This window comes from Pristiophorus japonicus, chromosome 1, assembly GCF_044704955.1.
Source record: "Pristiophorus japonicus isolate sPriJap1 chromosome 1, sPriJap1.hap1, whole genome shotgun sequence".
Taxonomy (NCBI): domain Eukaryota; kingdom Metazoa; phylum Chordata; class Chondrichthyes; family Pristiophoridae; genus Pristiophorus; species Pristiophorus japonicus.
Window position 1 is genome coordinate 226,390,867 of NC_091977.1, and position 27,318 is coordinate 226,418,184.

Here is a 27,318-nt window from a genome sequence, read left to right on the forward strand (position 1 = left end):
TTTTTTTTGGAGCAACTTGATTTTTTTTGGAGTATCTTAAAAATCGCAATTCTGCGCATTTAATTTGCGCCAGTGTAAGTGAGTTAGTTAGGATTTTTTTTGGTTTAGTTATTTTTCGAAAAGGGGCGTTACCAGCCACCTATGCCTGTTTTGGCCATTTATGCTGGTTTGGAAAACCAATAGTTGTTACAAACTAACTTAGGCCAGCGTATGTTGCCACTTGTGGCCACACAGAAAACCCTTGCAGAGAGTTAAGAAATCAGTGCAGGTAAGTACATTCTAAAGCACTAAGCACTAAACAAAGCACAAAAATAAGCACTCAGTAACAAATAAAAAATACAACGAAACTGAGAGGACTTGCACCTAGCACCAAGACTTGCAAAGCACTAAACAAAGCACAAAAAGTAATTAGCAATTAATTAACAAATAAAAAATAGAAGGAACCCTGCACCTAAAGCACCAAAACCAAAGTAATAAGCAATCAATCAATCAATAACAAATAAAAAAATAGAAGTCCTACCTTTATGTGAAGGAAGGTAGCGGGCCGCCGATGAGAGACCATTCGGCCAGGGATAGGGGCGGCGTGCTTCGGGTCCCTCCCACACAGCCTGCAGAACACACTCTCAGATTCTGGGGGCGAGGAGCTACCGCGCATGCATGCACACTCTAGCGCGCATGTGCAGAGGTCCCGGCACTGTTTTCAGTGCCAGGACCTGGCTCCGTCCCCGAATCCAGTTGCCACGCTGCGCCACCATCGAGGAGAGGCTGGGAAGTGGCCAAACTCGGACTGAAGATTTTTGGCACCCTTGGAGTTCTACAAAAGCGGCCCACCTCTAGTGAGTGCACCAGAAATCTGAACTGCCCAAATTTGGGCCCTATGTCCCCTAGTTTTAGTTTCCCCTATGAATGGAAATATCCTCTCTGCATCCACCTTGTTGAGCCCCCTCATCTTATATGTTTCAATAGATCACCTCATTCTTCTGAACTCCAATGTGTATAGGCCCAATCGACTCGACCTATCTTCATAAGTCAATCCCCTCATCTCTGGAATCAACTTGGTGAATCTTCTGAACAGCATCGAATGCAAGTGTATCCTTCCTTAAATATGGAGACCAAAACTGTATGCACCAATACCCTGTACAGTTGTAGCAGAACTTCTCTGCTTGTCTACTCTATCCCCTTTGTAATAAAGGCCAACATTCCATTTGCCTTCCTGATTACTTGCTGTACCTGCACACTAACTTTTGGTGTTTCATGCATAAAGACCCCCAGAAGATTTCCACTTGTGGGGAGTCCAAAACTAGGAGCTATAAATATAAGCGTCACTAATAAATCCAACAGGGAATTCAGGAGAAACTTCCACTTGTTAGAATGTGTAACTTGCTACCTACCACAGGGGGTAGTTGAGGCTAATAGTACAGATGCATTTAAGAGGAAGCTGGACAAGGACATGAGGGAGAAAGGAATAGAAGAATATGCTGATGGAAGGAGGTGGGGGGGCGGGGGGGAAAGAGATGAAGACGGTTGGGAGGGGGCTCGTGTGGAGCATAAACACCAGAACAGACCAGTTGGGTCGAATGGCCTGTTTCTGTGCTGTAAATACTTTGTAATAGCTAATGCTAGTTCTAAGAATGTCATTGTTTTTCCACAGGCCACAGTCATGGAGGAAGTCATATGGGAGCAGTTTACTGTGACTTTACAAAAAGTAAGAGTTTCATTTTTCTTTCAATATACAGGGACAGGATCTGATCGATGAGCCATGATCTAATTGAATGGTGGATCAGGCTCAAGGGGCTGAATGGCCTTCTCCTGTTCTTATGGGACATGCTTTTGAAAAAAAAATTTAGATTACAGGAATTCAAACTCGGGTGTGATTTCATAAATGCTCTTCCACTGCCTTTAGAACTGCTTATTGTGTCAGTGGTTCATTCTATATTTTTATTCGGCCACCTAAGACGCATGGGAAATAAAAACGACTCCACCTCCATTCAGTCAGTAAGCGTGACCCTGAACTTCCGGTCATCTGTTGCCTCTAGACTTGACTATTCCAACGGTCTCTTGGCTGGCCTTCTACCCTACATAAACTAGAGGTGATCCAAAACTCAGCTGCCTGTGCCTGCCTAACTCGCACCAAGTCCTGCTCACCCATCACCCCTGTGCCTGCTGACCTACATTGGCTCCCGGTCAAGCAACGCCTCAATTTCAAAATTCTCAATCTTGCTTTCAAAGCCCTCCATGGCCCCGCTCCTCCCGATCTCTAATATCCTCCAGCCCCACAACCCCTGCGAGATGTCTGCGCTCCTCTAATTCTGCCCTCTTGAGCATCCCTGATTATAATTGCTCAGCTCTTCGTATCCATGCCTTATGTTGCCTAGGCGCCGGCTCTCTCACCGGCGCGCCCCCCCCCCCCCCCCCCCTCTCTCTCTCTCTCTCTCTCTCTCTCTCTCTTTCTCTTTCTCTTTCTCTTTCTCTTTCTCTTTCTCTCTCTCTCGCCGGCGCCCTCTCTCTCTCTCTTTTTCGCTCGCTCTCTCTCTCTCTTTTTCTCTCTTTTTCGCTCGCTCTCTCTCTCTCTCTCTCTCTCTCTGGCCGGCGCCGATGCGCCCACACCACACCCCCCCTTCCCTCCCCCTCTCTCTCATGTTGTGCCGGAAGGTTTCTGCAGGTCTATTGGTCTGGCACCCAAGCGCCCGACCAAACCCATATCAGCCACTGTCGGGCCGACTTCAGAGTTGGCGACAATTCAAATAAAATGGCGGCTGCGGCAGTGCACCCTCCCCTTTTGAACAGACGTGCCGTCCAGCCGCGAGCCGGAAAGCTGTGGGGGGCACTTGCCGCTCCGCTCCCGCGGGGAAGTTTCCCTCCCGGGGCAAAAAGGGGTCGCCCATGGTTGGTAAGTGGTCGGCGTGTGGCCGACGGGCGGTAACTTTCTCCGCCACAAAAAGGGACAGGGACAATGTCCTGAATGTCGGGCGTTCCGCCACTGAACGATATCTCCTTTCCACCACAACTCTTTTTTAAAAAAAAAAAAAGTTTTTTTAAAAAAAAAAGGGGCAAGTTCGGCCCCTGCATGATCTACAAGATGGCATTCCTGCCACCTCCAACTTGCACCTATAAATTCCCAATGTCCCATTGCAAGAGCTGCCCGTATCAAAAGGGCAATAAAACTGCTGGGGAGATCGGTTCCAATTGAAAAATTATTGGACACAGTTAAATTAATATTAAGAGAAGTCCATCGTTGTCCCATTTGATTAACCCTTCGCTAATACCAGCAGTTACCTTTTTAGGTTTTAAAAAAGAAATGATGGCCTGGAATGATTCGTATTATATTGCCGAGGAGGGAAAGCACCTGAATTTATCGGATTTTTTAAAGGTTTATCTTTGGAGCTGTTTTTGTACTAATTATAAGTGTGTTTTTTTTTTAAATACAGTTAAATGTTTTGCAAAATATTCTAACTTTTTTTTTTTCCCCCCCACTCCCTTATTATTTAGGACTCAAAGAGGGGGTTTGGTATAGCAGTGTCTGGAGGGAGAGATAACCCCAACTTCGAGAATGGTGAAACCTCCATTATAATCTCCGATGTTTTAGATGGCGGTCCCGCAGATGGGTTACTTCAGTGAGTAAAACTTATGGAGGTTTCGTTGATCAGTGGGAATAATCTGCCTTTTAAATAATCACCTTTCGTATGGTAGTAGCAAAACAAATCAAATATCAATATCTAAGTCAGATATCCAGGCCAAAGCTTCCGGTGTAACAGCATGGATATCGCTGCCTGTGAATTTCCTCAGAGGGCAGTGCTCAATGATGTGCTTAAGTAATGAGTACTTGGTGTGGAATCCATGAACTCCGTGCCATCATCAATTAAACTTGCAATGTGTGCTTATAAAAAGCACTGTTGAATGCCAGCTGTGGCTCAGTGGATAGCTCTTGCCTCGTAGTCAGAAGGTCGAGAGTTCGAGTCCAATGTTCCCTGTGAGCTGCACATTTCTCTGCGCAGCCTGTTTCTTTTAATGCGCAGTCCCTTTAAATTTCCGTGGTGTTTACAGTGTGAAAGCTGGTGAGCGGCCTGCGTGGGAGCTTGCAGATGGCTGCACGGCAACACATGTACACAGCTTAGCCAGAGCATTGCCTGTCGCTGGCTCATATGTTCTTGAATCCAAGTAGGACCTCAAAAGTAGTAATCTCGGGATTGCTACCAGTGCCACGTGCTAGTCAGAGTAGGAATCGCAGGATAGCTCAGATGAATACATGGCTTGAGCAGTGGTGCAACAGGGAGGGATTCAAATTCCTGGGGCATTGGAACCGGTTCTGGGGGAGGTGGGACCAGTACAATCCGGACGGTCTGCACCTGGGCAGAATCGGAACCAATGTCCTCGGGGGAGTGTTTGCTAGTGCTGTTGGGGAGGAGTTAAACTAATATGGCAAGGGGATGGGAACCAATGCAGGGAGATAGAGGGAAACAAAAAGGAGGCAAAAACAAAAGACAGAAAGGAGATGAGGAAAAGTGGAGGGCAGAGAAACCCAAGGCAAAGAACAAAAAGGGCCATTGTACAGCAAAATTCTAAAAGGACAGAGGGTGTTAAAAAAAACAAGCCTAAAGGCTTTGTGTCTTAATGCAAGGAGTATCCGCAATAAGGTGGATGAATTAACTGTGCAAATAGATGTTAACAAATATGATGTGATTGGGATTACGGAGACGTGGCTCCAGGATGAGCAGGGCTGGGAACTCAACATCCAGGGGTATTCAACATTCAGGAAGGATAGAATAAAAGGAAAAGGAGGTGGGGTAGCATTGCTGGTTAAGGAGGAGATTAAGGCAATAGTTAGGAAGGACATTAGCTTGGATGATGTGGAATCTATATGGGTAGAGCTGCAGAACACCAAAGGGCAAAAAACGTTAGTGGGAGTTGTGTACAGACCTCCAAACAGTAGTAGTGATGTTGGGGAGGGCATCAAACAGGAAATTAGGGGTGCGTGCAATAAAGGTGCAGCAGTTATAATGGGTGACTTTAATATGCACATAGATTGGGCTAACCAAACTGGAAGCAATACGGTGGAGGAGGATTTTCTGGAGTGCATAAGGGATGGTTTTTTAGACCAATATGTCGAGGAACCAACCAGGGGGGAGGCCATCTTAGACTGGGTGTTATGTAATGAGAGAGGATTAATTAGCAATCTCGTTGTGCGAGGCCCCTTGGGGAAGAGTGACCATAATATGGTGGAATTCTGCATTGGGATGGAGAATGAAACAGTTAATTCAGAGACCATGGTCCAGAACTTAAAGAAGGCTAACTTTGAAGGTATGAGGCGTGAATTGGCTGGGATGGATTGGCGAATGATACTTAAGGGGTTGACTGTGGATGGGCAATGGCAGACATTTAGAGACCGCATGGATGAACTACAACAATTGTACATTCCTGTCTGGCATAGAAATAAAAAAGGGAAGGTGGCTCAACCGTGGCTATCAAGGGAAATCAGGGATAGTATTAAAGCCAAGGAAGTGGCATACAAATTGGCCAGAAATAGCAGCGAACCTGGGGACTGGGAGAAATTTAGAACTCAGCAGAGGAGGACAAAGGGTTTGATTAGGGCAGGGAAAATGGAGTATGAGAAGAAGCTTGCAGGGAACATTAAGACGGATTGCAAAAGTTTCTATAGATATGTAAAGAGAAAAAGGTTAGTAAAGACAAACGTAGGTCCCCTGCAGTCAGAATCAGGGGAAGTCATAACGGGGAACAAAGAAATGGCGGACCAATTGAACAAGTACTTTGGTTCGGTATTCACGAAGGAGGACACGAACAACCTTCCGGTTATAAAAGGGGTCGGGGGGTCTAGTAAGGAGGAGGAACTGAGGGAAATCCTTATTAGCCGGGAAATTGTGTTGGGGAAATTGATGGGATTGAAGGCCGATAAATCCCCAGGGCCTGATGGACTGCATCCCAGAGTACTTAAGGAGGTGGCCTTGGAAATAGTGGATGCGTTGACAGTCATTTTCCAACATTCCATTGACTCTGGATCAGTTCCTATGGAGTGGAGGGTAGCCAATGTAACCCCACTTTTTAAAAAAGGAGGGAGAGAGAAAACAGGGAATTATAGACTGGTCAGCCTGACATCGGTAGTGGGTAAAATGATGGAATCAATTATTAAGGATGTCATAGCAGTGCATTTGGAAAGAGGTGACATGATAGGTCCAAGTCAGCATGGATTTGTGAAAGGGAAATCATGCTTGACAAATCTTCTGGAATTTTTTGAGGATGTTTCCAGTAGAGTGGATAAGGGAGAACCAGTTGATGTGGTATATTTGGACTTTCAGAAGGCGTTCGACAAGGTCCCACACAAGAGATTGATGTGCAAAGTTAGAGCACATGGGATTGGGGGTAGTGTACTGACATGGATTGAGAACTGGTTGTCAGACAGGAAGCAAAGAGTAGGAGTAAATGGGTACTTTTCAGAATGGCAGGCAGTGACTAGTGGGGTACCGCAAGGTTCTGTGCTGGGGCCCCAGCTGTTTACACTGTACATTAATGATTTAGATGAGGGGATTAAATGTAGTATCTCCAAATTTGCGGATGACACTAAGTTGGGTGGCAGTGTGAGCTGCGAGGAGGATGCTGTGAGGCTGCAGAGCAACTTGGATAGGTTAGGTGACTGGGCAAATGCATGGCAGATGAAGTATAATGTGGATAAATGTGAGGTTATCCACTTTGGTGGTAAAAACAGAGAGACAGACTATTATCTGAATGGTGACAGATTAGGAAAAGGGGAGGTGCAAAGAGACCTGGGTGTCATGGTACATCAGTCATTGAAGGTTGGCATGCAGGTGCAGCAGGCGGTTAAGAAAGCAAATGGCATGTTGGCCTTCATAGCAAGGGGATTTGAGTACAGGGGCAGGGAGGTGTTGCTACAGTTGGGCAGGGAGGTGTTGCTACAGTTGTACAGGGCCTTGGTGAGGCCACACCTGGAGTATTGTGTACAGTTTTGGTCTCCTAACCTGAGGAAGGACATTCTTGCTATTGAGGGAGTGCAGCGAAGGTTCACCAGACTGATTCCCGGGATGGCGGGACTGACCTATCAAGAAAGACTGGATCAACTGGGCTTGTATTCACTGGAGTTCAGAAGAATGAGAGGGGACCTCATAGAAACGTTTAAAATTCTGACGGGGTTAGACAGGTTAGATGCAGGAAGAATGTTCCCAATGTTGGGGAAGTCCAGAACCAGAGGTCACAGTCTAAGGATAAGGGGTAAGCCATTTAGGACCGAGATGCGGAGGAACTTCTTCACCCAGAGAGTGGTGAACCTGTGGAATTCTCTACCACAGAAAGTTGTTGAGGCCAATTCACTAAATATATTCAAAAAGGAGTTAGATGAGGTCCTTACTACTAGGGGGATCAAGGGGTATGGCGAGAAAGCAGGAATGGGGTACTGAAGTTGAATGTTCAGCCATGAACTCATTGAATGGCGGTGCAGGCTAGAAGGGCCGAATGGCCTACTCCTGCACCTATTTTCTATGTTTCTATATGTTTTAGCAATTATAAGTGAGATATTTCAGAAATTAATTCAATGAATAAATTGCACTCAATTGTTTGGTAGAGTATAATTAAAACTCACCACACATTAATAACTTGAATTATATGTTCCATCTACTGTCAACTTAGTTGTTGTAAAGTGATAAATGTTTTAATTTCTACATTCACAATCACATTCTAAATCCCTCATCAGAGATTATTCGTAAATTGCTAAAGTAATGATCTATTACCTGCTAAATGAGCAGAGGCATTTCAGGCTCGATAAATGTGTTGTGCTACTATCACTGGCTGCTTTAAGTAATAAAAGACTTGGGGTTTAAGAAAATAATTACTGAGATATTTCAAAATTAGTTCAATTATTAAATTACACAAATTGTGACAAGATAATTGGCAAAAGAAGCAGAGGGGAGATGAATAGAAATTGCCCTTCTTTGAAGCTAGTTGGAGAGAGCTGTGTGTCTGTATTGTTTAAATGAGAGCTCACCATTACGGATCCAAGAGTATCTGGTTTCAATCAATTGACTCCAGTAATATGCTGGAGTAAGTTATATCAGTGTTATATACAAGTTATATACTTTCAAATTTGCATATGAAATGATTTTCAGTTTCAGTGGAGAGACTAGAGAAACTGGGATTGTTCTCCTTGGAGCAGAGAAGGCTAAGGGAAGATTTAATGGAGGTGTTCAAAATCATGAAGGGCTTTGATAGAGTAACTAAGGAGAAATTGTTTCCAGTGGCAGGAGGATCAGTAACCAGAGGACACAGATTTAAGGTCATTGGTAAAAGAAGTAGAGGGGAGATGAGGAGAATTCTTTTTACGCAGCAAGTTGTTGTAATCTGGAATGCACGGCCTGAAAAGGGCGGTGAAAGCAGTTTCAATAGTAACTTTCAAAAGGGAATTGGATAAATACTTGAAAAGGAAAACAATTTGCAGGGCTATGGTGGGGGCAGAAGGACGGAGCAGGGCGAGTGAGAGTAATTGGATAAATCTTTCAAAGAGCTGGCACAGTATGCTGAATTGCTGCCTTCTGTGCTGCATGATTCTATGATCTCTAATATGCTGAACTTAATTTATTTTATTTTCTTTTTATAGTTGTAGAATTTGTGGGGTGTTTGTTGTATCCAGGATTTTTCTCCCCTCTATTTTTACACCTCCTTGTATCAGTCATCCCATCGAGATGATGGACTGGAAATTTGCATGTGACTGGCAGGATCTCCCTCCAGTGGGGCGGTGGGGGCAGGCAGTGTTCCTGTTGAGCTACACAGGGATCTGGAGGCCCCACACAGGCTGCTCAGCGGCTTTTAAATGGAAAAATCGCGCTTGCGTGTAAATTTGAATGGACCGTGAAGCTTGTTGAAGGAACCGTGCGCCCAAAACAATTGGCGGGAACATTGTTGAGGTGGTTGGTGGGGGGAGGTTACAGTGACTGAATTTGAATAGTGGAAATGCATACACAAAACAGCAACTTGCATACACAAAACAGCAACTTGCATTTGCATATAGTGCCTTTAACGTAAAACCTCCCAAGGTGATTCACGAGAGCAATTTTCAAACATAAATTTGACGCCAAGACACGAGCCATTTGGACAGCTTGATCAAAGAGGTAGGCTTTAAGGAGTATACATAGAAACATACATAGAAAATAGGTGCAGGAGCAGGCCATTCAGCCCTTCTAGCCTGCACCGCCATTCAATGAGTTCATGGCTGAACATGCAACTTCAGTACCCCCTTCCTACTTTCACGCCGTACCCCCTTCCTACTTTCACGCCATACCCCTTGATCCCCCGAGTAGTAAGGACTTCATCTAACTCCCTTTTGAATATATTTAGTGAATTGGCCTCAACTACTTTCTGTGGTAGAGAATTCCACAGGTTCATCACTCTCTGGGTGAAGAAGTTTCTCCTTATCTCGGTCCTAAATGGCTTACCCCTTATCCTTAGACTGTGACCTCTGGTTCTGGACTTCCCCAACATTGGGAACATTCTTCCTGCATCCAACCTGTCCAAACCCGTCAGAATTTTAAACGTTTCTATGAGGTCCCCTCTCACTCTTCTGAACTCCAGTGAATACAAGCCCAGTTGATCCAGTCTTTCTTGATAGGTCAGTCCCACCATCCCGGGAATCAGTCTGGTGAATCTTCGCTGCACTCCCTCAATAGCAAGAATGTCCTTCCTCAAGTTAGGAGACCAAAACTGTACACAATACTCCAGGTGTGGCCTCACCAAGGCCCTGTACAACTGTAGCAACACCTCCCTGCCCCTGTATTCAAATCCCCTCGCTATGAAGGCCAACATGCCATTTGCTTTCTTAACCGCCTGCTGTACCTGCATGCCAACCTTCAATGACTGATGTACCATGACACCCAGGTCTCGTTGCACCTTCCCTTTTCCTAATCTGTCACCATTCAGATAATAGTCTGTCTCTCTGTTTTTACCACCAAAGTGGATAACCTCACATTTATCCACATTATATTTCATCTGCCACGCATTTGCCCACTCACCTAACCTATCCAAGTCTCTCTGCAGCCTCATAGCATCCTCCTCGCAGCTCACACTGCCACCAAACTTAGTGTCATCCGCAAATTTGGAGATACTACATTTAATCTCCTCGTCTAAATCATTAATGTACAATGTAAACAGTTGGGACCCCAGCACAGAACCTTGCGGTACCCCACTAGTCACTGCCTGCCATTCCGAAAAGTACCCATTTACTCCTACTCTTTGCTTCCTGTCTGACAACCAGTTCTCAATCCACGTCAGCACACTACCCCCAATCCCATGTGCTTTAACTTTGCACATTAATCTGTGTGGGACCTTGTCGAAAGCCTTCTGAAAGTCCAAATATACCACATCAACTGGTACTCCTTTGTCCACTTTATTGGAAACATCCTCAAAAAATTCCAGAAGATTTGTCAAGCATGATCTCCCTTTCACAAATCCATGCTGACTTGGACCTATCATGTCACCATTTTCCAAATGCGCTGCTATGACATCCTTAATAATTGATTCCATCATTTTACCCACTACTGAGGTCAGGCTGACCAGTCTATAATTCCCTGCTTTCTCTCTCCCTCCTTTTTTAAAAAGTGGGGTTACATTGGCTACCCTCCACTCGATAGGAACTGATCCAGAGTTAATGGAATGTTGGAAAATGACTGTCAATGCATCCGCTATTTTCAAGGCCACCTCCTTAAGTACTCTGGGATGCAGTTCATCAGGCCCTGGGGATTTATCGGCCTTCAATCCCATCAATTTCCCCAACACAATTTCCCGACTAATAAAGATTTCCCTCAGTTCCTCCTCCTTACTAGATCCTCTGACCACTTTTATATCCGGAAGGTTGTTTGTGTCCTCCTTAGTGAATACTGAACCAAAGTACTTGTTCAATTGGTCTGCCATTTCTTTGTTCCCCGTTATGACTTCCCCTGATTCTGACTGCAGGAGACCTACGTTTGTCTTTACTAACCTTTTTCTCTTAAAGGAGAGGACAGAGACGAAGAGGCTTAGGGAATTGGACAAACATTCTTGCCTTCTGGAGTGACTTTAAAGCAAACTGTTGCTTAAGTTAACAGAATTTAAAGAACAGGTGTCATGGAAGTTTTTAAAAAAAAAACCAGGTTGGCTAAAAGGAATAGCCGAATATGGGACACTACTAATTAGATGACTTTAAAATTCATATAAATGTGCAGTGAAGTTGTTTGAAGAGAAATCGGTCTTCATGTTTTTGTACATGGCAAGTTCCTGGTCTCTAATGAACTCTTGGTTGAAATAATCAATTTCTGTATCGGGGCTCGGGCAGTGAACCCACCCCACTATTGGTCACTACTAATACCTGCGTCATAAATTGCATAGATGGAATTTGAAGCGTTTTAAGAACTCCTTTGTTACGGCCCTTGGTCTGACCAGTTGCTTTAAACAAGATTGGCTTTTATTAGTCACGCAATGATTTCAACAACAATTTATATAGCACCTTTTAACCTAGTAAAATGTCCAAAGGTGCTTCACTGCTCTAGTTTTAAAATTGGTTGAAAACCTCGCATTTAAAAAAAAAACACTTTTTATTTAATTCGATCAGTTCAAGCCTCAACAGTACCAGCGATCACCTGTGATGTTCCTCACGGGCGAGGCAAAGCATACATTGGTTACTGCTTGATGTACAATATATTAAGGCTGCTGATTACTAGGGCATGGCAAAATAGTCATAAGATTGTTACTTGACAGGGCAGCATGCAAGATTAACATTTATTTTACTAAGTTAAAGGTGCCATATCAATATAAGTTGTTATTGATGCATCTTTACTTAAAATTCAAATTTCTAAACCGTCAAATTGATTTGATTTTTGTAAACCAAGGTATTCCCTCGTTTAGGGACATCGGAATTGTTTGACCCAAAAAAAGCCACCAGGCCCATCTATTTCATTCTACCATCTTGGTAGTGGCTTGATATCATCATAAGAGTTGTTGGCTAATCAATCTCTCTCAATTAGTCTACAACAGTCCCAGATGTGAGGCAAGGGACAATCCCCCACTGGTGGAATGCTTTGGGAACCATAGGTCCAAAGTCACCTGTTCCTCCCATGCACGTTATACTCACCACACGTCATGTCTCAAAAGGTTTGACAATGGAGAATCACTTGAGTCACAGGAAAACCAGTAAGTTTAGTGAGAACAGATTTAAAAATTAGTAAGTGTAAACTTGAGACAAAAAGTAATTTTTATATATTTTGGTTTGAGATTTTAATTTTTTTTTAATGCTAGATTAATGTTATTGTGTTCCTAACACAGATGAGACTGCACACAGAGAGTTTAAAGTAACAGTGACCTCGGTCTTTATTAAGACACTCCAGAGAGGAACAGGCCTTAGGGGCCAACTTATATACAGTGCTCCCAAGGGATGCTGGGATCCCTTGGGACTTCAGGGGATGCGCTCCCTGGTGGCGGAACATGGAAGTGCATGCTTTACAGATACACATCACACCCTCCCAAAGTCAAAGTGAAAACTATTTAGAAGGTGAGGCGGTCGGGAGCCTTTCTTTCCCTGGTGGACTGCCTCGGTACAAATGTCTGTTCTGGTGTGTTGGCTGTGCCCTCGCTGGACTGGCGTGTTGTTGGCCCTGCAGGGTTGTTGGGTGAGCCTGCCCTTGCTCGGCTGTTGGGTGTGATGGGTTCGATTTCCTGGTCCGGGGTGGTGTCATTGATCCTTTGGGTGTGTGTTGTGGGCTCGAAAAAGGTTGTGTCTGCTATGGGTTGTTCAGGGCAGTCTGTGAACCGCAGCCTTGTTTGGTCCAGGTGCTTTCTGCAAATTTGTCCATTGTCTAGTTTGACTACAAACATCCTATTCCCTTCTTTAGCTATCACCCTGCCTGCAGTCCACTTGGGGCCATGTCCATAGTTTAGCACATACACGGGATCATTCAGATCAATTTCCCGTGACACAGTGGCGCGACCATCGTTTACATTTTGTTGCAGCCGCCTGCTCTCTACCTGATCATGCAGGTTGGGGTGAACCAGCAAGAGTCTGGTTTTAAGTGTCCTTTTCATGAGTAGCTCAGCCGGGGGCACCCCTGTGAGCGAGTGAGGTCTCGTGCGGTAGCTGAGCAGTACTCGGGACAGGTGGGTTTGGAGTGAGCCTTCTGTGACTCGTTTAAGGCTCTGTTTGATGGTTTGTGCTGCCCGCTTTGCCTGTCCATTGGAGGCTGGTTTAAACGGGGCCGAGGTGACATGTTTGATCCCATTGCGGGTCATGAATTCTTTAAATTCGGCACTGGTGAAACATGGCCCGTTGTCACTGACCAGTATGTCAGGCAGGCCTTGGGTGGCAAACATGGCCCTCAGGCTTTCAATGGTGGTGGTGGCGGTGCTTCCCGACATTATTTCACATTCAATCCATTTTGAAAAAGCATCCACCACCACCACCAGGAACATTTTACCGAGAAACGGGCCCGCATAGTCGACATGGATCCTCGACCATGGTCTGGAGGGCCAGGACCACAAACTTAGTGGTGCCTCTCTGGACGCGTTGCTCAACTGAGCACATATGCTGCATTGCAGTACACAGGATTCTAAGTCAGAGTCGATACCGGGCCACCACGCGTGGGATCTGGCTATCGCTTTCATCATTACTATACCCGGGTGTGTGCTGTGGAGATCCGAGATGAACGTCTCCCTGCCCTTTTTTGGTAGCACTACGCGGTTACCCCACAACAAGCAGTCTGCCTGAATGGACAGCTCGTCCTTTCGCTGCTGGAACGACTTGATTAGCTCTTGCATTTCAACGGGGTGCTGGCCCAGCTCCCATGCAGTACACAGTTTTTTACTAGGGACAGCAGAGGATCTTGGCTGGTCCCAGTCCTAATCTGGAGGGCCGTGACAGGTGATTTATTATTTTCAAACGCTTCCATGACCATCAACAAGTCTGTGTGCTGCGCCGCCACCAACAAGTTTGCAGGCTGAGCCATTTCCAACCCCATGGTGGGCAATGGTAGCCGACTGAGAGCATCCGCACAGTTCTCGGTGCCTGGCCTGTGGCGGATGGTATAGTTATACGATGATAGCGCGAATGCCCACCTTTGTATGCAGACTGAGGCATTAGTATTTATCCCCTTGTTTTCAGCGAACAGGTATATGAGGGGCTTGTGATCGGTTTCCAGCTCAAATTTGAGGCCAAACAGGTACTGATGCATTTTCTTTACCCTGAACACACACGCTAATGCCTCTTTCTCAATCATGCTGTAGGCCCTCTCGGCCTTAGACAAACTCCTGGAGGCATAGGCGACAGGTTACAACTTCCCCGCAACATTAGCTTGTTGTAATACACACCCGACTCCGTACGACGACGCATCACATGCTAGCACAAGTCTTTTACATGGGTTATACAATACAAGCAGCTTGTTGGAGCATAAAATGTTTCTGGCTTTCTCAAAAGCAATTACTTGGTTTTTTTCCCCATACCCAGTTCTCACCTTAACGCAATAACACATGTAGGGGCTCTAAGAGGGTGCTTTAACCCTGGTAAGAAGTTACCAAAATAGTTGAGGAGTTCCAGGAACGACCGCAGCTACGTGACATTATGTGGCTTGGGCACATTCCAGATAGCCTCTGTCTTGGCGTCCGCCGCGATCTTTCTCCCCAAAAACTCCACTTCTGTTGCCATGAAGACGCATTTCGACCTCTTCAGCCGCAGCCCGACGCGATCCAGTTCCAGGATTTGACCCAGCGACGATGAAGGAATAGCACTTTACTTCCAAGTTAGGATGGTGTGTGGTTTGGAGGTGGTGGTGTTCCCATGTGCCTACTGTCCTTGTTCTTCTAGGTGGTATATGTCTTGGAATTAGAAGGTGCTGTCGAAAAGACTTGACGAGTTTTTTTTTTGAAATTCGTAGCCAATCGTTCCAATTCTTTGTCAAATCACAAACGCCAGAGGTCACCCTGCACACATCAAGGATCACTCTGCGCCAATGCTCTTGGCCAAAAGGCCTAGAGCCACTGCACCGTTCCTGGAAGTACTGCAATACCAGGTTCGTGCCATGGAGGTGGATGGGTCAGGCCCCCCACACACCTCCGTGGAGGTGGATGGGTCAAGCCACCCAACCCACCTCCTATTTCCAAAAAGGCAAACGTATACCTTCCTGATCCAGGGGGAACCACCTTGGGGTTATGGTGGTTACTCCCCTGTCAGGTCAGTTACGCATGATCTTAGCCAAAAGGCCGAGAAGCGACTTGACGAGTTGCTGCAGTACATCTTGTAGATGGTACACAATGTAGCCACGGTGTGTTGGTGGTGTGGGGAATTAATGTTGAAGGTGGTGGATGGGGTGCCAATCAAGTGGGCTGCTTTGTCCTGGATGGTGTCGAGCTTCTCGGGTGTTGTTGGACCTGCACTCATCCAGGCAAGTGGAGAGTATTCCATCTGACATGTATGTGAAGAGAAGAGCTAAAGCAGATTGCCAGGGAGCACAGAATTTCCTGAGGATCTTGGTGAAAAACAGTATGGAAAGTGAATGCACTGTTGCTGACTTTTGTAAAAGCCTGATCTCTCTCTCTCTCTCTACTTGATTGCTCTTCCCAAAGGCTTATTGCAATGCTAATCTGCTCAGCATGATCTCTAGGTGCTTGCTGTAAGCAACAAATGAAGTATTCACTACAAATGTTACTGATCGAAGTAGTTCAATTTTAGCCTGATATTAACATAATGCACTGAATATTTTAATTTAGCTGTTTATCTCGTAAGATTGACACATCTTTCTAGGGCAAGGGTTTGTGGGACTTTTGTACCCTGATTTGTTCTCGCAAAAAGTGTTTACATTTTATGGGGAATATAAAAGTAGTTTTGGATGTGCTTACATCATTTCTGTACTGTATTATTTCCCAATAATAATACTGCAGTCTTTCCTCTTGTAGCCACGATGTTGTTCTACATGACCTTCGTAAAATGCTTCTGACATGATGCCCACTTTTCGCAAGTCGCTACCAGCCTCCAAAAAATTTAAATCATTCCTTTCAAGATTCACTGATTTAAGAACTAGTGTAGAACCCATCTGAGCACAGTGGTTCGATGGGGTCGGGCAGGAGGAGGCTCATGTGGCATCGAGTAGTTGAGCCAACTTACCTGTTTTTGTGCTGTAGATTCTATGCAACCCTAAAAAAAACACTCTTGCTTGTAATCATGACTAATTATTCTCCATATATTACTAATTAATATTCCATGCTGTCTCTCCGATAATCATTCCCCTTTAACTGTCCCTGTTTCCTTTGCATATATTTTGCTTCAGTGAATGCTCCTCTCTCCCTTGTGTGCGTGTGCTGGCTTGTCCTCTCTCCGCTCTGTTTCTCTGTCGTCTGTATTCTCGCTCTTTATTCCCTTCCCTCCGCCAAATGTAGAGTTGACAGGAAGCACATTGAAAAATCACAGCTTTGTGAATGGTGCACAGCTTTGGCTCTTGCATCTCTGTCCTGCTTGATATTTTTCTATTTAAAAAGAAAGACTTGCATTTATATAGCACGTTTCATGACCACCAGATGTCTCAGTGCTTTACAGCCAATGAAGTACTTTTGGAGTGTAGTCACTGTTGTAATGTAGGTGTTTACACGAGTCTTATCATTGCGCTCTTGCTCTCGTTTCATAAAATATGCCATATTTTACTTGAATAAAGTTTTGTAATATTTTGTCCAGTGGCTTTTCTTCAGGTAACCTTTTTTTGGGAAAAACAACTGAGCAGCAAGTGTTGGAAGCTCAATAAGAGTATTGAAGCAGTTGGACTGATTATATAATTTTTTTTTAAACCATTGTCTCATCCTGGGAAACTATTCACTCTGCACTTGCTGAAACGGCAAGATCTGTCTTGAGCGAACCGTCAAGGCTCTGGGCAAAAGTCAGATCCAGGCTTTTGGGTAAAGACGAGGGCTTTCAGTTATTGAGGGGAAAAATAGCCTTTAACATATTCAAAAAGCACTTTGATTTGATTTTTTTTTTTCTGTTTTTTTTAAATGTTGGTGGTGTCCTCTTACCCAATGGTTTGGGCTTGGTTCTGTCACAAGTCTCAGTTGCTCATTGGCAGTTTTCTAATTGCTTTCCTTGCTTTCGATTCGTACATTCCTTATCTTTTCTTAGTTCTGATTTGGTGCTCCCTTCCTCCGGCTCCATCAAGTGTAACGGCAAAATAATAGGCTGCAAATATGATGCACACTATAGACACAAGACTTTTAATATTATTACAGAACCCACCAATGTTCCCTTTGATTTCCTGAGTAGTATCTTTTCCAGTGGCAGCAACTCCCGATTGGTGGCCGGCCGCACACCTTGGGAACGTTGTCCCCGCTGTTCATAGCGGGTGTGTTCCTGTCAACACCATTTGCCTGTTATGCGCAGTGGCCAGTATAACCAGTTAGCCTTAATGATTGAGTGACTGCTAAGCTGAATTTGTATTGTACAGCTTTAAAGCCTGCCAGAGAGAGAAGACAGTTAAAATTCACACTGCAACGTGTGTTAAAGATAGCTGAAACATGAATAAGGTTCTTTTAGTGTAGTTTCCTACGAGTTGGTGTTGACTTCTATTTTGTTCTTGCATTCAGTGCACCTTCATAACTGCAAACAATTGGGTAAACACAGCTGTTTCTGCCCGAAATAAATGGAGCATTTAAGCCGTTGTAACCAACAACTTTGAAATGCTAATGGTTAGCACTTTTTAGCTGCTATAAATGTCTGTCTATTTTAAACGTGAGTGATTTAAGTGGTGGGGAGCTGTATTATTGCAGCACAGCTAAGTAGGCACCGATAAATTAAATCGTGATCGTGGGAGGCTTGCATACGGGCAAATGAGACCTGGGCATCCATTTCATCAGGTAGAACAAACCTGATGAACAGTTGGAGAGGGAATACACAAAAACTGGGAAGAATAAGGCAACTTTTGATGGAGATAGGCTTCCAAAGAGGCAATAACATCGAGGGTACCAGGTTTATTGGGTAAAAATTGGATTTTAAACACCCAAAGAATGGGAGGGAGGGCAAACAGCTGCCACTTTTTTCAGAAAATTCAAAAAAAACAGGCTCCACAGCACCTCCTGGTGGCCCAAGTCTGAAACATTGTGACAGGCACCAGTTTACATACAAAAATTGTATGATAAACGTTCATATATTTTCACATAGCTAATAGTGATAAATCATAACAAAAGGAAGTAAGGAGGTGTCTGCAAAAAGACTTTGAATTGCTTGATCCCCTATGACTATACATAATTAAGACTTAAGTATAGTCTTGACGGGCAGGAAATAATTGGACCAGGTTGCAGATATAATTTTGTTCCTAAGTTACAAGTTGTACATTGTGTCCTTTTTCCTAAGTGCTTTGATCTTGTACTCTTTGTAGTTAAATAGCAAAGCTTAGGACAATTTGGGAGGCCGGCAAGTAGAATTGGTTGTGGCACGAGTTTCTCTGCCGTACAGGCTGTGGAGGTGGTAAATGCAAAAAAAACACCACAGTGCCACCACTGGCAGGAAGGTGTAATTACAATGTGACAAGTTTACATGGCTCGTTTCTATATAAATGTGGAAATGAATATATAATGGAACAAGGTGGCATAAACGTGACGACAGGCAGTAAGGTTTTGTAAACGAGTAAGAGTTATAATGTATTATAGTGTCAGCCATGGTTCAGTCAGTAGCACCTTCGCCTCTGAGTAAGAAGGTTGTGGGTTCAAGTCCCAATCCAGAGATTTGAGCACAAAAATCTGTGCTGCACTCTGAGATGCCGACTTTCGAATGAGACATTAAGCCGAGGCCCTGTCCGCGCACTCCAGAGGATGTTCAAGATCCTATGGCACTATTTTGAACAAGAGCAGGGGAGTTGACCCCAGTTTCCTGGCCAATATTTATCCCTAAATTAACATCATAAAACCAATTATTTGGTCATTATCGCATTGCTGCAGGTGAGCTTGCTGTGTGTAAATTGGCTGCTGTGTTTCCTACATTGCAACAGTGATTGTACTTCATTGGCTGTAAAGCACTTTAGGACGCCAGGTGGATGTGAAAGGTGCTATATGAATGCAAGTCCTTTTTATTTTTCTATCTCTAACAGTAACATTTACATTAAAATAGTGTGGTGGTTGTATTTCAAAAAATCATTTTGGTTGTATGTGATTGGTTGTCTCTAATGAAAGAGTTTTGTTCAGTGGTTGACCCTTGTTAAAATCACTCAATGACAGATGCCGCGAGTGATTTGTGAGACAGTAATCTAGCCTTGACATTCAGGGAATTAATATGAAACACTCTGAATTTAGTCATGTGGATTTTGATCTCATTGGAAATTCTTGTTTAGATTATTGCCCCGAAGTTGCTCTCAGGTGTTTTGTGTGTATATCAATATCTACTTTTTTGCTATAGATGTTAAGATTATGATAACATAATAGGAGATTTGAAGCTTTACTTGAAGACTTGCATTTATATAGCACCTTTCATGACTTCGGGCCATCCCAAAGTACTTTACAGCTAATTAAGTACTTTTGAAAGTGTAGCCACTGTTGTAATGTAGGAAACGTGGCAGCCAATTTGCGCACAGCAAGCTCCCACAAACCGTAATGTGATGATGACCAGATAGTCTGTTTTTAGCAATGTTGGTTGAGGGATAAATATTGGTCAGGACACCGGGGATAACATCCGTGCTCTTTGAAATAATGCTATGGGATCTTTTACGTCCACCTGATTGGTTTAACATCTCATCTGAAGACGTCGCTTATTTGGAATTAATTTTGTTGCACTGAAAAAATCCAGAATCTACCAAATTAGAAATGTTCAAACGCCATTATCTTGGTGTGATTTTTCTCTCATCACCACCCTCCTCGCCCATTTTTTGCTCCTACATTGCAACAGTAACAAAAGAATTTAGAATGTTTGTTTTATTCTGAATGTATTTCAACAGTATTTGGCAAAAGTACAAAAGGTTTTTTGCGGGCTCTGTAATTGTGAATATATTTTTTTGTTCTTTCCCTCAGAGAAAATGACCGGGTTATGAATGTTAATGGCGTTCCAATGGAAAATGTGCCTCATGCCTTCGCTGTACAGCAGTTAAGAAAATGTGGGAAAGTAGCCCAAATAGTAAGTGCTGCTGATTTAATATCTACTGTAATTAGTGATTTTTGTACATGTGTGTGTCAGTCATGTATCCTTTCCTTGATGCAAGATGGAAATGTCTAAGGCACGGCATCTTCATGACTAGAGTCCCATGTTCATCAAAACACCATTCACTGAAACCTGGCAGTCAACCAGTGAAACTGATTGGTTGCAGTCCTAATCCAGAGAGTTTGATTTTTATGCAGCGAGTTGTTATAATGCACTGCCTGAAATGGTGGTGGAAGCAGATTCAGTAGTAACTTTAAAAAAGGAATTCAATAAATACTTGAAGGGGGGGTGGTGGAATTTGCAGGGCTATGGGGGGAAAAAGGGCAAGGAAATAGACTAATTGGATAGCTCTTTGAAAGAGCCGGCACAGGCGCGATGGGTTGAATAGCTGCCTCATATTAGAATGATACATCACCGAAAGAAGCCATTTGGCCCATCGTGTCTTTGGTAGAGCTATGCAATTACTCCCACTCCCCTGCTCCTTCCCCATAGCTCTGTAAATATTTTCCCTTCAAGTATTTATCCAATGATTTTTTTAAATGTTACTGCTGGATCTGCTTCCACTGCCTTTTCAAATCGCAACAACTCAGCGTTTATTTTTTTAAATGTTTCCTTGAGTCGCCTGTTTCTTTTGCCATTCACCCAATCTCTGTCCTGTGGTTACCAACCCTCCTGCCAGTGGAAACAGTTTCTCATTTACTCTACCAAAACCGTTAATAATTTTGAACACCTCTATCAAATGTCCTCTTAACCTTCTCTGCTGTAAGGAGAACAACCCCAGCTTCTCCAGTCTTTCTCCTTGCTTTAGCAGGACCATGGAAACTAATCAATAATAAATTAGGGTTTTCCCCAATACCAAAGATCAGCATTTCAACCCACGTTAACTCTGAAAGTGATTGATAACAAGTCTCGGTTATCAATTGTCAATGAACAGCAGTAACATTGGATGGTGTTGCAATAAACTGCATGTTTCATTGTGTTTAATTTGACCTCAAATAACAGTACGTTGTCTGAACAGATAATCCTTCCGAAATAAGTTTTCTTCATGGACTACGGCAACGTTCTGGATAAAAATAAGGATTTAAAAAAACAAATCAATCTTCTTCTAGTGGTTGTAATGCAATTATTCAAATCAATTTATCATACAGATTAAATTTCAGTAGGAAGTTTGCATTGAATGATGTGCCGCCTGAACAACTGGGAAAGATGGCTTTTTAATTTCCTCTGGCTTTAAGCTTGTGCTTATCCTTGAATTTTACCGTGATTTTTCCATTCCCTTTTTCCTCCTCCTCCTCCTCCAACAACAGCTCGCATTTATATAATTCCTTAAACATCCCAAAGCACTTCAAGGTGAGTCACATAAGGAAATATTAGGACAGATAACCAAAAGATTAGTCAGAGGTAGATTTTAAGGAGCGTCAAAGTGGAGGGACTTTGGGAGGGAATTCCAGAGTTTTGGGGCTTCTGCAGCTGAAGGCACGACCACCAATGGTGGAGTAATTAAAATCGGGGATGCTCAAGAGGCCAGAATTGGAGGAGTGCAGATATCTCTCGGGTTGTAGAGCTGGAGGAAATTAGTGATGGGGGCAAGGCCATGGAGAGATTTGAAAACCAGGGTGAATCCTTCCTTCACCCCCACCCAATTTTCTTTGGAGTTATCCATTCCTTTCTATCTGCATCACCAGCACTTCCTCTCTAGTTACAAGAACCAGCAGTGGGAAGTTGAATCCTAAAAATCCGGTGCACTGTTGTAAGACTGTTTACATCACCAGTAACAATCGCACCCCCATTCTATTACACATTAAATACATATCTATCAAACCCAATTTGTAAAAGGTCTGGTGAAAAGTTACTTACTGGAATTTTTGTATCCTCTCTTCCTATAACCTCCCCCCCAGCAACCTTGCTGAGCTTCGTAGAATCATATAGCGCAAAAGGAGGTCATTCAGCCCATCATGATTGTGTGCCAGCTCTTCTGAAAGAGCTATCCAATTAGTCCCGTGGTTCCCTTTCCCCCCCCCCCCCCCCCCAGCTCTTTCCCCATAGCCCTGCAAATGTTTCCGTTTGAAGTATTTATCCAGTTCCCCTTTGAAAGTTACTATTGAAAGAAGTGATGTAGGAGACCTTTTTCTTGGGAATAATTGTGTGTGAACCCAAGCGCTTTATGACACTTCTGTTAATGTTTTCTGTGAAGTACAGATTAATCAATGTTATTGGGCCTAAATTTCCAGCCTCGCCAGGTCCGTACGAAGTGCGCACAGACCCGGCGAGGCCTCGCAAAAGCTGGTTTTCGGCGCGCAATGAATGCGCATGCGCCAAAAACCAGCTTTTCTGGTCTGTCCAAGATTTCTCTTGACAGACCCTCTGCATCCCCAGAAGAAGGACATCTGTGCGGGAGAGATTGGGCTATTTGCCCATCACTTGCCCAGCAAATGTCCTTCAAACCTTTACGTCCGGTAAAAGCAAGCGCATAGCCTACTTTTACCAGCGTAAGAATTTTAAAACATATAAAAATTAAATTTATATACACACATTTTTGTAGTAAAAACCCTGTCCATTAAGGTAAGTTTATTTTAAACCCTATTAAAACACATTTAAAAAATAAAATATTTTTTGGAATTTTTTTAAAAAACATTTAATTTCAATTAAGTTTAAATGAGGTTTTTTAATTTATTTTTATCTTATTTTAGGGATTTATTCTCATTGATAATGGGAACTCGTAAAAATGGAAATCCCATTATTATCAATGAGAATACTGCAGAGTGCTTGGTCCAGGCCCACATGATTCCAGCTTTTTCGTACGAACAGGGAAGTATTCTTCCCGTACACTATGCATGGAATGAAGGCCTCCGACCAGAATCAAAGGCGCCTCCGGATCCACCAAGTATTTTCATTAAAAATTTTCGGGTCGGCAACGTCCATCCGAAGGAAGCCTCCGACTGGAATTTTATCCCCATTAGAAATTAAATATATATATTTTCAACAATGTACAATGCAACATATACTGCTTGGACAGAATAACCCAGAAATAATTTGTTATTTACAGAAGATTTTAGGCCTGTTTTTTTTTTTTTGCCTCCCAGTAAAATCTGCGCATTAGTTTCTGACCAAGTTTGTGTTATGACAGCTGTCTCTAATATCTTTCAAGCATGGTGCTAGTTAACTGTATTTAACCTGGTTTGCAATCCTGACGATTAGTAGAATCAGCACAAGAGTAAAATATGTTTCTGTCCCTCGCTGCAATATCCAACAACTTAGTAAATCTTCCCAATGCACTTAACAGAAGCGTTATCGGACAAAATTTGACACCAAACCACGTAAGGAGATATTGCGCGTGATGGTCAAAGAGGTAGGTTTTAAGGAGCCTCTTAAAGGAGGTGATAGAGGCAGTATATGGAGGGAAATTCAAATTTTGGGGCCTAGGTAGTTGAAGGTTTGGCCACCATTGGTGGGGAGATGGAAATCGGGGATGCGCATGGATTCAGAGCTGATGCACATTTGCGTTCTAATATCGTGACTTTAAACTGCCACTTTCCCCTCCTTTTCTCCATTTCTTTTCCTGCCAAGTTCTCCGATTCACTTTCCCCTTGGTCCCTTTATGTATTTCAAAGCTGTTTTGCAGGCCTTTTTGTCTTTCTAATGCATTTTCACAAACTGAATGAGAGCTCCTTTGTATAAATAAAAAAAACCTCATAAATTGGCTTGGCAAACCATTAAACATCTTAGTTGCCTCTTTTTGAACTGGGCATTTGGCATACTTAGTGACTTTTGCCTACTGTTCTCATTAGAAACAGGAGGAAGCCATTCATCCTCTTGAGCCTATTCCGCCAATCAATTAGATCATGGCCGATCTGTATCTTAATCATCTACCCGCCTTGGTTCTGTAACCTTTGATGCCCCAGCCTAACAAAAATCTTTTTCTCTCCCAGTCTTGGCTTTGGTCAGTCCTACAAAGGTTCCTTCTGCCCTTTTCAATTCTAATGAAGTATGTCTTTAAAATAAATGATTACCTGTCTCTTCCCCTTGCTGATTCATCTGCTGTGTATTTTTTGCATGTTCTTGTGTTTATAAAAAAATGCATCCTGCATTTGCAGAGAATTTTTTTTTTTTAAGTTCAAGGCGTTCACTGCAACCTTGGAGGTGTAATGTAAAGATTTGGTCTCTTTACCTAAGGAAGGGTATACTTGCCTTGGATGGAGTGCAACAAGGATTTACCAGACCGATTCCTGGGGTGGTTGGGGGATTGTCCTTTGATGAGACTAGGCCTTTATTCACTCGAATTTAGAAGAATGAGAGGTGATCTCATTGAAATATATAAAATTCTTAAGGGGCTTGACCAGGTAGGGAGGATGTTTTCCCTGGCTGGGGAGTCTAGAACTAGGGGTCAGAGTCTTGGAATAATGGATCGGAGATGAGAGAAATTTCTTCACTCCAAGGGTTGTAAATCTTTGAGCATCCACAGCCCACTGGGTTAGAGAATTTCAATCGTTGTATATTCAAGACACAGAGATAGTTAGATTTTGGGATATTAATGCAATCACGGGATTATGGGGATAGTGCAGGATGGTGGAGTTGAGGTAGATGGTCAGCCACGATCTTATTGAACGGTGGCGCAGTCTCGCAGGGCCAAATGGTCTCCTCCCACTTCTTCTTTTCACTGCCTTAATCAGGATACCAGTTGCGCACTTTTTGGGGCAGAGAATTTGAATACCTTTTTCCTTTTTGTTTTGAAGCAACAGTGATCCTTCTATTACTAACTGAGCACTTGGTCGATTGTTGTGTTTCATGCTAGCATTAGTGAGGGGCAACACAATTGAAGTAGTTATGCATTATTGCCCCAACCCAGAGCTCCACAGATTCCAGTGTTATGCAATATTATTATATATTAATAATTAAACCACCACAGATCTTTGCTTAGCAACAGTCCCTTTGTAGCAGATGTGCACTGGTGGCAGTCCAGTTTCAATGACTGACTGACTCAAATGATGGCATTAAACTTGGCAATTTTGTCACTTTTTTGTTCCAACAGACAGTGAAGAGGGGCCGGAAAGTACCAACTCGACAGCCGGTGGCTGAACCTGAAAGTCATTTCTTCGATGCCGCGGATGACTACGACCGTAGAAGTGAGCACAGTATTCAGAGCGACAGAAGTGACGGTGGGCCCAGAGGACGCAGCTACAGCCGAGACTATAGCCCCGATCGAGGCTACAGCTGGGATGGGGAGCGTGGCAGGAGCTACGAGAGAGAGCAGGTCCGGGATCGTAGCTACAGTAGGGATCACAGCCGGGGGAGAATATACGATGAGGACCGAAGCCATGAGAGAACCTACGAGCAAGGTGATCATGCCCGAGGTAGATTCCACGATGAAGAGCGAGGCTACGAGCAAGGTGATCGTGGCCGAGGTGGAATCCACGACGAGGACCGAGGTCACGCGAGGGCCTATGACCAAGGTGAACGTGGCCGGGGCAGAATATATGATGAGGACAGAGGTCACGAGAGGGCCTATGACCAAGGTGATCGTGGCCGGGGTAGAATATACGATGAGGGCCGAGGCCAGGAGGGAGCCTACGAGCATTATAGAGAGCCTGCAAGAGCTCTGAGCCGTGATCGACTTCGATCCAGGAGCCCATCACCTGAATCCTCCTATTCTTGTGACCATGGACTGCCAAAGCCGTACAAAGTTATGCTCGTTAAGAGCAAACCTAATGAAGGTGAGAATAAACCCACTTTCAATTTGTTTGCATTGTTTTTTTTTGGGGGTGTCACTGAAATCTGTATTTAAAAGAACATTTTGGAGAAGGATATTGAATCACTAATGTGTTCTGCCACTGGGTAAGAGAATGCAGGCTTGTGCACATATTTCCCCAGATAAGATACTGAAATTGGTACTTCATTTGAAGGTAGACAAGTAGCAGTGCATGCCAAAAGCTGTTGAGACTGGGGGTCAATTGAAAATGTTAAAACATTGGGATTGATAGATTTCTGTTAGGTAAGGGTATTGAGGGTTATGGAACCAAGGCAGGAAGATGGAGTTAAGTTACAGATCAGCCATGATCCCATTGGGACTGAATAGCCTGCTGCAGTTTCTAGGATATACACAGCATTCTTGTGCAAGACAACTAAGACAAATGCCAATTGTGCAGGTTGCACCTCCGAAATTATCAAGTCACAAAAACGTGCACGGAGATGTGACTTTTGCATCAAATTTTATATTCTTTGCCTTTTGAGTACAATCTAAACATCATGTTTGTGTGTGTGTAAACTTGGCCAAGAGCATGTCTCAAGATTTTTTTTCACTTTTTTATTACAAATTTGGACAATTGCTCTCCATTCTGTACATTGTCTTTTTAATAATCCCTTAATCTTTTTTAATACACTGATGTGTAAGCCTGGAGGTTCTTGACTTTGACAAATCCTTAATCGGAGTCTTCATTTTCTGCTTTCTGCCTTGCTCTTTGAAAGCCTTAATAATAGAATAAACAATTGAAACTTTAGCTAGACAAAGCCCAATTCTTCCTTTGTAATGTTGCTGTCTTAAGCAGGTTTTCATGCTTGTTTGTTGCATGCTCTGAAATTCACTGAAAAGGTGGTGAAAGCAGATTCAACAGTAACTTTCAAAAGGGAATTGGATAAACACTTTTTATAAAAAAAAAAAAAAATTTTTTTTTTTTTTTAAATTGCAGGGCTATGGGGGAAAGCGCAGGGGGGGGGGGGGGTGAGTGGGACTAATTGGACAGCTCGTTCAAAGAGCAAGCACGATGGGCCAAATGGCCGCCTCCTTCTGTGCTGTTTGATTCTATGATGTGGACTGAGCGCCAAGTTCCCCAAGTCACAATTGTATTTTATAATGTCTACGTTTGTAAGTTGAAGTATCTGATTCTCCAACAAGAAGTAAAAGTGATGGGTGAACATGGTAGTGGGGCATCTTATCATTGGTGCCAGAAGAAGTACAGGCAAATTATGATTGTGTTTCCCTTTTTCTATCTTCCTGTTCTCTGTGGGTGTGTGGTTGGCTGTGTGTGTTCTAATCTAGAAGGTGTGAGCAGATTCCCTTCTCATATGGGTGATGATGCATTTTGTTTTTCCTGCCTGAAAAAAGCAATAATAAACGTCTGAGCTAGTTGTGATGGAAGCACAAAATACGATCTCGATTGCCCGGTTATTGGAAGGCAATAGCGGAGACG

At 43.5% G+C, this 27,318-nt stretch overlaps 1 protein-coding gene and 1 pseudogene across 4 annotated transcripts in view; one reads left to right on the forward strand and one right to left on the reverse strand.

Annotated features, from left to right (window-relative positions):
• tjp2a (tight junction protein 2a (zona occludens 2)) overlaps positions 1-27,318 on the forward strand; it is a 196,335-nt gene that overhangs the window by 101,907 nt on the left and 67,110 nt on the right. For all 4 annotated transcript variants that reach the window (XM_070887244.1, XM_070887235.1, XM_070887263.1 and 1 more), the window contains exons 2-5: positions 1,652-1,705; positions 3,490-3,614; positions 20,008-20,110; positions 25,164-25,845. In XM_070887244.1, coding sequence (XP_070743345.1) covers positions 1,661-1,705; positions 3,490-3,614; positions 20,008-20,110; positions 25,164-25,845 — 955 coding nt within the window. In that variant the 5' untranslated portion in view covers positions 1,652-1,660. The remainder of the gene's footprint in view (positions 1-1,651; positions 1,706-3,489; positions 3,615-20,007; positions 20,111-25,163; positions 25,846-27,318) is intronic.
• LOC139279539 (U2 spliceosomal RNA) lies at positions 15,005-15,243 on the reverse strand (annotated as a pseudogene).